This window comes from Danio rerio, chromosome 25, assembly GCF_052040795.2.
Source record: "Danio rerio strain M-AB ecotype USA chromosome 25, GRCz13ab, whole genome shotgun sequence".
Taxonomy (NCBI): Eukaryota; Metazoa; Chordata; class Actinopteri; order Cypriniformes; family Danionidae; genus Danio; species Danio rerio.
In genome coordinates, this window is record NC_141045.1 from 23,695,257 (window position 1) to 23,710,535 (window position 15,279).

A 15,279-nucleotide genomic window follows, 5' to 3' on the forward strand; every position below is an offset into this window, starting at 1 on the left:
GTTGAAAACTACATTATTGGGTCATTTGTTTATGTTACCATAACAACTAAAGAATAACCGTAACTAACTAATTGAAGCACTTTACCATAGTATGATTTTAAAAACACTACAGAATTAAGTACATGCAGTTTATAAGTAAGGATAGTGCCTATTTCAAAATATTTATAATTTCTGAGAGACAGCTCGTCGGTATCCAGCAGCCTGTCAATTAGCCCTTTGGGGAGAAAAGTTTGGTGCATTTTCTAACTACATCTGATTAAATAATGAATAATCTGGCAAGTGACATTCTAAGTCGATCTCTCTCTTTTGTATGTTACAGTGCTGTATTTATAACATAGTAATTGTAGTGTATTGAGTGTGAGCTGGGACTCACATATCAGGAATGCATGTACTTTGTTTTTGCCACTCTTTGTATAATCCGAATTACTTTTTGGTTGGCCATCTGTTTATTTCTAATGAGTCTCCTGTTTTCGGTACTGCAGACTAGTTCAGTAAAAAGAAAGAAAGAAGAAATGCCCGCATATGTTTGCATTTTCCTTATCGCAAACACAACAGTAGTCTGGTAGTTTGCTTTGCTTTGGCTTTTTCTGAGTTAATTATCAAGATATCGCAACAGAGTTGTAACAGAGAAATACTGGGAAATGTCAGACTGGTAATCTGAAAATGTGAGCAAAATCACATCACCTGTTTTGTCATAACTTTAGACATTACGCTAGAAAATCATTCAAATACTATCTCTAAAATGCTGTTCAGACATCAGCTGCAGGTGTGGATGAATGGAGAAAAGTAGTTCCTCATACAAAAGGGTTTTAGACTTTAGTGTTTGATTTTCTTTTTATATTTACAATTATGCTGTCAAACTGTTGTATAAATGCATTATCACACTTGTGGCAGTCCGATATGGCTGTATATCGTCACTGGTGGGACACTAATGCATACCTGTCAACATTGGGATATGAAAATAAGGGATATGCCAACTATAATAAGGGATTCCTCCTTTTAAAAAGCCCCAAATTACTAAATATGTTCATTTGAAGCTGCTTCATTGTAAATAAACAGTTAAACGGTCAGTAATATGTTTTATTATTATTATTCACAAAAGACAAAAAAAAAAAAAAGAATCAAGCTATCAAATCAGCCGTTTCTTTACTGTATAACTTACACATTCTTTTTAAAGAGCAGCAATTTCGTTTGATTACATTAAATAACAGAGGTGTCACTTTAAAAATGCACACATCTAACATTATAAGGAAAGCATTTTATTTTTCATGCTTATTTAGGATAAAATTTAGTTGTTTGAAAAAAAAAAAACACCAAGATCGACCTCTTTAGATCGCACCATTTTTATATTTATTTCAAAGTGTTTCCATAACTAAACAAAGGGAAAGCACCGAACAGACTCACATTTAAGGGCAAGGGGCGGCCCCTGACGGTTCGGTGGTATGGGTTGCGGATAGGGAGGATCGGTTCTTTAATGTTTATTGCCACTCTTCAGAGAAAGACTGAAAATACGGGAGAAATATGGTAAAATACCTTTACCATGATAATGGGATAGAACTGTAAAGCACGGGAGAATCCCGGGAAAAATGGGAGGGTTGACAGGTTTGCTAACGCACGCCTCCTACCAGTGCCAATATACTGCTACTTGTGTTATATAGACTACAGAATTTTTATTGAACTAAATTATCACAATATATCATGAATCGTTTTTTAAGTACACTTTTATGACTTTCATAACACACTCGAGGTTTTAGAGGTATTCTTAATAGTAGAGATGCGATATTGGGCACCGAGGCTTCAAAGCATGTATCTAAAAATTATACATCTCGAAGTAAAGCAGTGTATTGGAGCTTATTTCGTTTTGCCATCATTACGTCATCAGTGACGTCTGAAGCTTTATTTACGCCTATATTCAGGTGACTGCTTCAAATTTTGATTCAAAGGTTTAAACGCCCTCATGGCTTAGTAAAGTGTATAACGAGGGACTAAAGCCTGATTTATACTTCTGCGTCAAGTGACCGGCGTAACCCATGGCGCATGCAACGCGCGTGGCTGTGCATTTATACTTCTGCGCGCTGTCTCTGTTGGTCTGCATTAACACTTCCGAAACGCTAGTTGGCAGTGAGGTGTAAATGTTCCTCTGTGTCGAGTTTCTTCGCTGCTTTTTTGCTTTTCCTGAACACTTCCGGGATGTACAAGTGGCTCAAACTCTCTCATTTTGAGGCAGCAACCGGCAGACGTGCAGCAACTTTAACTATGAGGTAAACACAAAAAAAACCTTTCCATCCGGAGCTCCTTCACGGGACTCCACACTTGTAAACAATCGCTACATTGGGTTCGCGCCATTCGCGCGGCTCTTGGTCCAGCCCTGACTCATCAGCGCTACCAAGCCGACCAATCACAGAGCTTGCGCTACGCATTGTTGCAACGTGTAATTAAATTTTTTAACATCAGTGACGGCGACGACCACGGCGAAGGGCTATGCGTCAGCGCCGTAGCATACGCAGGTGTTTGACGCAGAAATATAAATCAGCCTTAAGGGTGGATTGCCTTCATTTCTACTGTTTTAAAGCACTGCACCGGTCCCACGCACCAGTAGTTCAACTATAATACAATAGTATATTATAGTAAAAATCTTTTAAACCATACTAAAGTGTATTAGCGCATTATTTACAACTATCTTTAAAGAAGACCGCTGCATATTGTAGTGTAGTGTGTAACAGAGGCCAGCTGGCGAGTGCAGCCCGAAAGCCTCACTCCCGTAGCCTCCTCCTTAAAGCATTCGCCTACCATGCAGAGTGCGTGGGTGAAGGATCAGTTGGAATACGATAAATGTAAATACTTTTGAATACCTTCGATTTTACTACAGTCATCAGTGGTGTAATGTAACATACCTTATGTATTAAAAAACAACAGTAATTGAGTAATTTGTTTATATTACTATTGATGTTTGACTACATAAATGAGTTGGTCAGTTGTGAACATTTGACATTTTTGCAATACAGTGCTTTTCCACACTTTAACCAGCAGGGGTTCTCATCAATCTCTGATTTAGAAAGCTTCAGTAAAACCTTTTTCCGATACAATTGAGTTGAGCGGTTCACTGGTTCAGAAAGCTTCATTTCACCATCACAACTAAATAGTACCATGTTTAACTAAAATATAAATTTTTATTCATGTGTGTAATTTTTTAAATTACAATCATACTTGATTCTGTTTTTAACTATATATAAATAAATATTTATAAACTCTATATTTAAATAGAACAAAGACAATATACATAATTTTAAAATGACATGTAAAGACGTGCTTGAGTTCTACTTAAGTGGACCTAAAACACTCTTAAATTTATTTAATATCAGTTAAGGCTAATGTGTAGCTTAATTTTAGCTAGGCCTATGGAATTAAATGTTTTGTTGAACAAAATGCAATGCATGTCAATTTAACACCAGCGTGTGATCCTTTTGGCATATCTACATTTGTCAACATGCTTTTATTGCACAGTTCATTGATTGAACAATAGCATTGAGACATTAGCATTATAATAAACAGACTGCAGGCCAGGGGCTTGCGCCACGCTTCCAGAAATTCTTTTATGCCATTGTGTTAGTGATATATCGCCCGTCATGTAACATCCTGCAGAGGTGTCTGCTTTTCACTCGGGGGTCTCTGTAAGCAGGAAAGTGCCCCATCGGAGAGTCGCGTGGGGGGCCGATGTGCAAAAACAGGAGGGGTGGAAGAAGGAACGATTAGACGATTCCAATCTGGGCCAGTGTGCTTGCGGCTCCCTGGGGTCCTCTGAAAGAAATTGAGCGCTTAATTGAAAGGGCACACATGCAAGATGAGGATGATGATGGGTGATGAGATGGGGACCGCGAAGGGATGGAGATGGAGGAATCATCTGAACTCACTGAAGGAGTGAATGGAGAGAGAGATAGGTCCCCGTAGACGGAGGCCCTGCATCGCCTGTACTGTTGCTCCAAACAATCAAATTTGTGATCACACACGGCCTGCGTTCTCTCGGTCTTTCTCTGTGAGGTGCTTTGCCATTATTCCGACAAGATGAAAAGAGAAAAGCCAATACTGTTTTTCCATCGTCAAACACTTATACGGTAGACTGAACACTGCAGATGCTGGATGGTCACATTAAAGAGTCTTGAGAGCTTTTTATTTGAATTCTGGTATCATGGTGTGAATATTCATGAATGAATTATGAGTCATGAGTCGACTGGCATAAATCAGAACAGTTTCTTTATGGCTGATTTCTCGTCCAGATTGAATTGCAATAATTGTGTAGTACAAGGTCTGTACTGTAGATTATGGATATGGCATCAGGAGACAAAATACTGTACCAGGTTCGAGCACCCATGAAAGTTAAAAAAAAAAAAAAACATGATTGAGATTCTCACCACAGGCTCATTGGAAACAGTGGCGCCCCAAGAAAATTTTCTTAAGGGTGGCCAGAAGAGGCCGCACCAAATCTTGGGGTGGCACACAAAAAAAACAATTATGAATTTAGTGTAATGTTATATTTTTGTTTTTGGTAAATGTAATAATGTAGTTTTTATTCATTTAATTAATTCTTCTTGAAATATTGGTATTTATTCCTTGAAGTAATTCAGGAAGTACATGTGCAAACCAAATAAAAATCTATGTTTAGTTTAAAAACACTTTTCATATATATATATATATATATATATATATATATATATATATATATATATATATATATATATATATATACTGTATAAATAACTTTTTACGTGCTTTTATTGTACATCATACGGTATTTGCCATGTCTAAAATTAATGAAGATTAATGAGTTTATTATTCCTAGAGATGGGTTGCTGTTGGAAGGGCATCCACTGTGTAAAAATGTGCTAGATAAGTTGGCGGTTCATTCCACTGTGGCGACCCTGGATTAATAAAGGGACTACACCGAAAAGAAAATGAATGAAAGAATAATGAGTTTATTAATAACCCAAACACATGATCAAACTGAATGAATGGCATTACTATACACACTCACTATACCTAATAATATAATTTATCCATATTACTTTTTGAGCCATTTTATTAATGCAGCTTCTTCTATTGATATACTGTACCTTAAGGTAAATATTAAATTGCCATTACTGTCTATTGAAGGTGTGTGCGTGCTGTCAACGACGATCAGGGAGGGTAGTGGTGGTTCTAGTTTAATTGACACCCTGGGCGAACCACCCTATACACCCCCCACCTCCCTTGAATTGTTAGATTTGTTATTCAATAAATAAAACAATTTATTTATATTTATTTTAAATAAATACAATTAATATTATTATATAATTATTATTCTGAATAAATAACAGAAATCAATCCTAAATATTACTGGAAAACAACAACTGGAGTGATATGCCAAGATCACTTAAGAAACCTTTTGCATGAAAATTAGTTATGACAATTCTAAAGAATACCAAAAAATGTATTATAGAATTATCTGTGGTCTTAGACCAGATCATGGCTGAGAAATCATGTTATGAAGTCTTACCTCCCTGACTCATTATCCCTCCTTTCTGCTTTAAAGGCATGCTTAGTGAAAGTAACATCATCATCATTATCATCATATTAAACTTTAGTCGACTTTCACCTCTGCACAAAAGGCTGTTACTCCGTTTCACGGCGCATGAGCGGCGCGTATTTTGTCGGCGTGCATGCAAACAACCAACCGGGATTCACACACGAGTGCGTGAGGCGCGCGGGAATGGTTTTCTGCGCGCATGCGTCAGTTTGCTTTCACCAGCATTCAGCATTGAACCAGCACTAAGGTGGAGAGACAATGAATCAGCTACGTCAATAACACCAACAATAATTTAGTGGCTGCATTTTATTTATTTAAACATTGGGGATTTATAAGTACATTTAAATCAATAATGTCAACAGCAGAGTTTACCGAGGGGTGGCCGTGGCCACCCCTTGGGGGCGCCCCTGATTGGAAATACGTGCCTCAGGCTACATTTTTGCAAAAAACATGCTTCAACATAAATTTGCATGCAGTTTCTAGGTAAAATTACCTCTATGAGGCAATATGACGATGCCGATGTTTGTTTTTTTGATACTTCTGATACTTAATGGGACGAATGATCAAGCAATACAAGATTCATTATTGTATGGTTCTTTGCCAAAAGAGAATAAATACCACAAAACATCTTAAATGTGTCTTTGATTTGTAATCGATTGTGTTTACCTCAGCTGTTTGTCTTCATATGGACAGCGTTTCTGCCAACCCAGGGTCATTACAGGTACCGTATGTACCCTGTATGGATTTCTGGATAGTGTGAAATAGGATATATGTTTTTTGCAGTTTTTGTTTCTGCAATGAATGCTTTTTCAGAGCTCAGTTTTCTTTGAAGAGTGTCATTCGCACCTGCTGTTCTGCTGTAAATCCAGCAGAGGCTGCTGTCAAGTGACTCTTCCCTAAACCCAACCGACAGTGTTTTCAAAAGCAATCCAGAAAAAGAAAAGCCCTCGTGACAGCCTGATTTCTACATTTTCCGATCTTACCACATTTTCACCCTGTCATTTACTTCTTTTATTTAATATTTTGCCTTTTGTTTTTGCTTTGCCTGCTTTCTGGAACCATTTTTCGCCAGAGTCAACCCCCATCGTCACGGTTAGGGTTAGGAAATGCCATCCACTTTGAAGCAAGGCAATCTGGTAGCATTATACTAGCCTGTAGCATTAATTTTAAAGACAAAATCCAGCCATATGTAGCTTTGGCTACATAATTCATGCTCATCAGAAATGTATACGTATAATGTACGTTTTCACAGTGAGCCTGTGTTGTTTTCTACTTTGGTCAGTTTGGTTGGTAGCTCACCTTGTACTGTGTTGTACTTGCCTGAGTTAGAATCCAGTGAAAGAGGGTTTCACTGAACTGGTAAAAGTGATGTAAAATCATGGTAAAACTATGTAGCCACAACTTCTGAATTTTGGATCACAAGCTACAAGGAAATATTGTCAGAGCAATGTATTTCATGTTTCGCAAAAAAATGTATCCCTGGACACGTATTTCTATTTAGCTTGGGTAAGTTCATGTAAAAATTCCATGACACTGTGATGTATAGGTCTTTACGGGTCCTAAAATTCAAAGAAACTTTTAATTGTGTTTGACTTTAAGAGTAAACACAGACGGTTCCAGGACAACACTGTGTACAGAACAGATGCAGATCTGAATGTTTATTAAAAATGAGACCCAAAACAGTGCAGACCCAAGAAATGTCTTAAATGTACACGGACCCTGGTTGCACGGATTGTTACATAATAACAGCTACTGCTATTAATTACTATTTAACAAGTTTAAAAAATACTTTTCACTTAACTACTGTTTGTTGCCTTTTCCCTGACTACAGTATGTGCAATGCATACAGTTCTCTTTGTCAATAAATTTACATCCATGATGCGGTTTCTCTCTTGCAGACTTTGAATCCACTATTCTAGCTTCAAATGTCTACTGGCTGTCATGGTCAGTGATGGATGGTTGAAGCAACTTCGCAGTTGTTCCCCGTCCCAATGTCAAGTAAGCCTTGACTGTTTTGTTTACTCTTGAACTACAATAAGGATACTATTGTTTATTGTATTATGCCTCGTAAACGTCTAGCCTACAGAGATTTACAAAGGCAATTTTGTAATGTTACAGCCTTATGTTACTTTTTCCCACTTTGGTCTACACTTCAAACCACACAAAGGCTAAAACAAATTATACCGTATAATTATACCAATTATAAGGACTAACAGCTGATGCATATCCAGAGGTGGGTAGAGTATCCAAAATCTAAACTCAAGTTTAAATACAAGACCTTGCGGAAATTTTTACTCAAGTAAATATAAAAGTAATGATTGTAAAAGTAACTTGAGTAAGAGTAAAAAGAATTCCATGAAAAAATACTCAAGTAACTAGTTACTAGTTACTTTTAATTTTACAATGTTAGCTTGATGTACAGCATCACAAATCTGTTTTTGACAACAGTGAAAACATAGACTGAACTTGAGGCTGCAGGTGATGTGATCCGATAAACTTGCATGTCTTTAGACATCATTCACACTGAAGCACTCTCTAAACGAAAGCAGGAGACACATCTCTTTAGCAGTCTTTCGCCACACAACCACTTCTACATGATACCTCAAAATATTTGCAAACAAGGAACATGAATCAATCAAATTTATTACCGCTTCACAGTAATGGAGGAATGCTGCAAAATGTAACAAAAAGTAAAAGCTGCGGTCACCCTAAAGTTTGACCTTGTGAAATTCATTTAAAAAAGCAAGCGATTGCTCCATATTTTAAATTTCTGTAAGAGAGGTCATGTTTTGACCCTTGATTGGTCTCATGCAGTCAAGTGATGCAATTTCGCAGGTCAGAGTTCACCAAGTTTGAACTGTGCATCACAGCGAACTGCAAAACTTGTCGCACAAGCTTGCGTTTCCGGTCTGACGCATTCGCATTCATATGAGTGGAAGCCTATGGTGAGAAAAGACCAATGTGACCGCAGCTTAAGAGTTTTTCCTCTAAAAATATGCTTGAGTTAAAGTTCACATCTTTAAATGTACTAAAAAATGAAACAAAGTAAATGTAAAACCAAGCCATGATGTAAAAGGAACTACCTGCAGAGACAAGATTATCTCCAATAATAATAATACAAAAAAAAAAAAAAAAAAAACTAGAATGACAATATAAATGTGAAATTTGCCTAAAGCTGGAAAGAACAGAGTGGCCAAGAGAAGGTTTTATCTGGAGAGGATTAAACACTGCATGTTTAAAAGCATCTGGTACATCCCCCTGAGGCTGTTATTAGAACAGGCAAGAAAACACAGAATTAAATGTTTCTTTTAGAAGTGTGGCCGAAAAAGCATCTGGACATCTAGATGTTAACTTTGGTAATGAAATTACTTCAGCAACAAAAAAGGAGAGAAAAAGGGGTAATGGAGTCTCAGTGTCATAACATCAGCCAAAAACATGAAACTTTATATGTGTTTTGTCTATTCGTTTACGTGGCAATGTAATTTTGGATTTTAAAGTTCAAATTGCAAACACACAATATGGGAATCTTTGAAAACAGCAAAGTTTGTGTAGAATGTATTAGGTATGTAGACATGCATTATGTGTCAGTTTTAAAGGTGCTGTATGTACGTTTTCGAGTCTTCTAAAGCAGCGGGTCCCAACAGGGGTGTCGCAGCCCACAAGGGAGAATCAGCGAGCTTTGTGGGGAGTCGTTTCATATTTAAAAAAAAAAACTTAGCAGTGGAAAATTAGGAGAATGATCATGTTGCCTTAGTTCATTTTATCACCTAGCTCAGTGGTCCTCAACCACCAGTCCGTCATCAATTGGTACTGGGCCGCACAAGAAATCATTAATTATTTCTGTTTTATTTTTTATGTAATTCTGAACGATCTTTTATTTTGAAAATTCTTTTATTTTGAAAACTGACCATCTCGCTTACGTCTCGGTCACCTGAGCACCCAAATTTAACCTACAAGCAGCAAAATGAGTAAGAAATAGACGTCTTTAGAAAGTTTCTTTGCTAAAGAAAAAAAGGCCCAGTGAACGACCTGCGAACTGACAAGGAATAGATCCGCAACCAATTTGTCAACATATCAGGTGAATCCACCATGGCTGTGCAAGAAGATCACCTGATGGAAATTGCAAATGACGGTGGCCTTTTAGGGGGTGTTTGAATATCACGTATTTCTAGAGTTTTCACAAGTTTGTTGTTTCCAATGGAGGTGCGCAGTTTCCGCGCATGTGACACACTTGCATCAATGAACCCCGGGCCGCGACCTGCGAGTGCATCGCGGGTCACGTGACAAGAAGGGTCTCAGGCAAAAAAAAGGGAACCACTGTTCTAATGCATAAAAATACCATCATATGTTTGCAGATATTTAAGAAACATTCGGATTTATCTGAAAAACAAAGCTAAAGTACAGATATTCTGCTTTGAAAATGTCTGTTATGTGCTGGAAAGACTGTCTTTGTTTTGGATTCTTTAACTCGCCCACTGCCAGTTTAGCTAATTATATTTCAGCACCCCGGGTTGCCTCGGTGGAAAACCGCGTATTTCATTCATTCATTCAGAGAGGCTCTCCAAGCATGCGTCCGAGACTAAAATGCGACCTCTGGTGGACAGTAGCAGACTCCAAAACGAAACGCAGATTCAGTTCCACATTAGGTCATTAATTAGCAAATAATATAAATATTACAAACATAAACATTAGGTGAACAGGTTACATTGTTACCACGTGTCCTAACAACACACTTTGTGAAGAGATTTGCACTTCTATCGCGTGTCGTTGCTTTATTTATAACACAATTTAAATCAGCCTTTAGCCTCGATAGTCACTTGCTCCTGTTGGTCCTCAATCTGGCAACCTGCACTTTTGGTCATTTTGATCCAGGAATGCAATACCCAGTTCAACCACTGGTGTCAAATGTACACCTATAAATGTAGAAAAAATATATTTATTCTACATTTATTTTATCTAATAAAGAATAAATTAACTCCTCTCTGTGTCCACCAACGTACATGGCGAGCCACTGGACAAAGCGGTAACAATGGGAAAGTTGTCCATATGGATGCAAACAGTCAGTTGGTAAGCGCAAAAAGGAATGGCGTCATACCGCCCTGTAGTGTTTGTTTTAAAGACGATATGTATATACGTCTTAAGAATGATTATGTGTTGTGATTAGCAGATTTCAGAGTTTCTGCCATTGGTTATTGTGTTTGCAGTTTAATTACGCACCTTAGTTTGATGTTCACTGACTTCGCCATTAGGGGACTCATCTTTTAAATCAGACGCTGGAGGACTAAAAGGGAAATATTTACAGCAATAAATGGACAATACAAGTTTAAACATACAGTTTAAGTCAGAATTATTAGCTCCCCTGTTTATTTTTTCCTCCAAATTCAGTTTAACGGAGAGAAGATTTTTTTCAACACATTTATAATCATAATAGTTTTAATAACTGATTTCTAATAACTGATTGATTTTATCTTGGCCATGATGACAGTAAATAATATTTGACAAGATATTTATCAAGTCAGCTTGAAGTGACATTTAAAGTCCTAACTAGGTTAATTAGGTTAACTAGGCAGGTTAGGGTAAATAGGCAAGTCGAAAAAATAATTGATTATAGGGGCTAATATTTTTGACTGTAAAATTGTTTTTAAAAAAATCAAAAACTGCTTTTATTCTAGCCGAAATAAAACAAATAATACTTTTTCCAGAAGGAAATATATAATCAGACATTCTGTTAAACATCTTTCAGCAAATATTTTAAAAAGAAAAGACTAATAATATTGACTTCAACTGTATATTTGGCTACAGTCTTTTTTACCTTTTGTGTGCTAAATTCACATCAAACGTTCGGTTCAGTTGAGAGTTAGCCTTTTTTTGTGGTACAGACTCTGTCCTGGTTTGAGTTTTGGGCCTTTTGAGTTGAAGATACTCCTGGAGGATTTGAGAGATTGCATCATGTGAAGGGAAATCATATGAATCCATGTTTATCTGGGAAAAAAACAACAAAAGGATGCTTAATAATAACATCCAAACACAATCCAGTTGAGATATTACCCTATGTATGTCTATATCAACCAACCCAGGCTCATTTTGAAAATGTAGTCCCTTGGACTTTTCTGGAGAACGTGAAATACATCCCCAGAGGTACATATTTTTGCAGTTTTGTTTTTGCGAATCCACGAGAGGCCATTGTGTGCGCTTTTTCATATTTCAAATGTCTCTCGCGAGTGCCATTTGAGCCCACGCTGTTCTCGCATAAACCCACCAGAGGCCGCTGTCGAATGACCGTATGTCTGACTGACTGTATAATTGACTGTGCGACCGGCCAATCGACTGACCCACTCTTCTCCTTCCTTAAACCCAACTAGTTTTACCGATTGACCCACCAACCCACTTTAATCCCTAAACCCTACCAACAATTTGCAAAACCCATTCAGAAAAAGAAAAGCCCTCGTTTGATTTTTACCACGTTTTCTGATTTTACCACATTCTCACCCTGTTGTTTACTCATTTATTTTATTTTTTGTATTCTGTTTTTGTCTTACCTGAATTCTGTGTCTCAAGTGCGCCGAAGTACACGACAAGCTCACTGGACAAATTGGTTGCCATGGGAAAGCCCTCCACACGAAGGTAAGCGGTCAGCCGGCAAGCACAAAAAGGAACAGCGCCATACCGCCCCGTAGCATTTGCTTAAAACATGAAATGCAGCCATACGTACCTCCGGCTACATAATTCGCTTTCTCTAGAAAAGTCCAAGGGACAACATTTTCAGAATGAGCCTGTGTTGATTTCAACTATACAGTTTGCAAATGCATGAAATGGCTCAGTTTAACGATTACCCTGCATAATGAAGTCAAGTGTTTGCCCAAAACACATTGCAAAATGTGCAGTTTTAAGGAATAGCCGTGTCAATAAAGGTATTTTAATATTTTTCCCACATTTTTCGAGTTCCTTGGACCGACATTTGCTGTTTATTCTGATGTCATCTTTGCATTTAAAATGGCATAACTGAGAAAATGACACTTAATGGCAGTTGTCATTAGCATTCATAAAATCTTCATATTCACAACATGCATTAATATAATAGAGGTGTCATGACAGTCTTATAAACGCCCACTTCAGAGAAACTGTTACCCACTTCTGTATTTTTTAAAATGTATAGCAATAAACAAACTATACTCATAATATTTAAAAATATGAGCACATTTCATTTGTTTCATTACATCAAACAGATAATGTTGATTATAATTTCTTCATGAATTCTGTATGTGAAGATCTGTTCTGAGATAGGCAGTAGGTCATTTACCTGTGCTCCTGCAGGGTCATTTTGTGGTTTCTCTGGGTTTTGCATCTGGCTGAAGGTTTCTGAGCTCCTGTCAGGCATATTAAACCGCTGAATGAAGAGAAAGCTCTGACAATGCTGGCAACCTGACGTCGGGTTTCCACAACACAGAAATCCTGCCTGGCAACTTTTATAGGCTGAACAGGAAACAAACCAATCATTCATGATATTCAAGAGCTCACAGAGACATTACTACACTGTAATCAGAATGTAAAATAATTAACAAAATACATGCAAATATTTGTCTGTAGCTTCTGGTGGTTCTGTGTTAAAGGAACACATGAGTTTGCTGCTCTGGAGATTGATGATGTTTTCTGCTCCATGCTGAGATGAGCTTGTTCTTTATTCTTTGAGCGCAGCATGAAACCTTTTAACCTCCAAACACATTGAGCTGCTCTCCCCATGCCAAAGGTCATCGCACATTCATATTATTCACATATAGTGTTCACTGTTTGGCATCAGAAAGAACAATGCTGAATAAAATAATTATTAATTAAATCAGAAGAGTCATAAAGTCTGTGTGTTTTGTTAGGTTAACATGAATATTGTGAAATTTGCCACGTATATTTATGAGATACACTGGAAAAAAAAAACGTATCGTTTCATTTACTCATTTTTTAAGTTAAGTGGTTGCAAACAATTTATGGTCTGAATTTAAACAAACAAATTAAGTCAAACAAAAAAAATGAACATAAAAAAGAATTTAATTTGTTTGTTTAAATTTATTCATTCAATCATTCATTCATTCATTCAGTTTCTTTTCGGATGCCCTTCCAGCTGCAAACCATCTCTGGGATACATCAATACACACTCATTCACACTCATACACTACAGACAATTTGGCATGTCGCTGTACCGCATGTTGTTGAACTGTGGGGGAAACCGGAGCACCTGGAGAAAACCCATGCGAACGTGGGGAAAACATGCAAACTCCACACAGAAATGCCACCTGATTCAGCTGAGGCTCGAACCAGCGACCTTCCTGCTGTGAGGCGACATCACTACCTACTGCACCACCATGTCACCTGTTTGATTTCAGCCCATTTAAATCAACCCAGGCTCATTCTGAAAACGTAGGCCCGTGAACGTTTCTGGAGACGGCAAAATACACTCCGGGAGGTACGTATTTTGCAGTTTTTGTTTTCGCAAATCCACAGGAGGCCACTGTGTGCGCTTTTTCGTATCTCAAATGTCTCTCGCGAGTGCCGTTCGCACCAGAGGCCGCTGTCGAACGACCGCCAGTCTAATTGACTGAATGACTAACTGTGCGACCACACAATCATATTTATAGCATATGATAATCATAAATATAAGAATTATTAATTCATTCAGCACCACCTCCCAGAAGAGCAATGAAGTCTGTTTAAATCTATCTTTTGTTAGTTGAACGTGTATATTGTGAAACTTGCCTCATATGTTTGTAACGAGGCAACAAACACCATGTAAACATTCAGTATATGCATTTAACTGGCTTTTAAATGGGATAAGAGATTACACTCTGATTGGCTTATAGCATATTACACCCAAAACAAACAAAAAACTTTTAGAAATACCAATTATTTTCCCCATCATTTAATAAGAAAAAGTGGACTTGGATTTTCCATGAGTGCAACTGTGTCTTTAAACCATATGCGCTTAATCATTAAAACACAATAACTTTTAATTATTGTGCACTTTGATCTTGCAAAATTTGCAGACCTTTTAGATTAACACACAGTCCAACTCTATCTAGTTGAACAAAAATACACTGAAGTCAGCAGATCTATGCTAAGCTAAAAGTGCTGACCCAGAGCAAAGTCCCTTTAAGGCAAGTCAGTTCCCTCGACAGCCATCTTTGAAATGCCTCTTGGGAGGTATGCTTGGGTATTCTGTCTGAATGGGGAAACATCAAATTTTTCAAAGTTGTTTATCAAGCTTACGATAACATTAAATATTTGGAACCCCCATAATATTAAACAACAACCATCTTATAAGTTTAGTTTCTAAATGTCAAGCTATTGCGCATGTCCACTCAAAAGAAACGAGATCACGACACCAACCTCATTTATAACTTGGTCTTGATGATGAATCTTCTTCAGAAATGACAGCAACTCTTTGTTTACAAGTCTGTGGGCGTTTGAGTAGTTGCTGTCATGTGATGTGTGTTTGACAGGATGGACTGTATCTCATTTTTCAGATTACTAAAACAAAAAAAAATGTTTTTTTTTAAATACACTTGCTTCATTTAAAAGTACAGATTTCAAGCTTTATGTGGATATATTTCTTATATCTGTGAAGCAAAAATTCGTTGGTATTCCAGCATGTTTGTTGGTCACATAAACTGTCGTAAAAGCACACATCTGGGGTCTGTTCTTCATAGCTCACTATAATGGTCTAAAATGGT

At 37.4% G+C, this 15,279-nt stretch overlaps 1 protein-coding gene across 5 annotated transcripts in view; it reads right to left on the reverse strand.

Annotated features, from left to right (window-relative positions):
• ccdc33 (coiled-coil domain containing 33) overlaps nt 1-15,078 on the reverse strand; it is a 43,691-nt gene extending 28,613 nt beyond the window's left edge. For 2 of the 5 annotated variants that reach the window (NM_001442796.1, NM_001442795.1), the window contains 3 exon segments: nt 10,778-10,841; nt 11,373-11,542; nt 12,861-12,953. In NM_001442796.1, coding sequence (NP_001429725.1) covers nt 10,778-10,841; nt 11,373-11,542; nt 12,861-12,905 — 279 coding nt within the window. In that variant the 5' untranslated portion in view covers nt 12,906-12,953. 5 annotated transcript variants of the gene reach the window in all.
• Nucleotides 15,079-15,279: the final 201 nt, after the last annotated feature.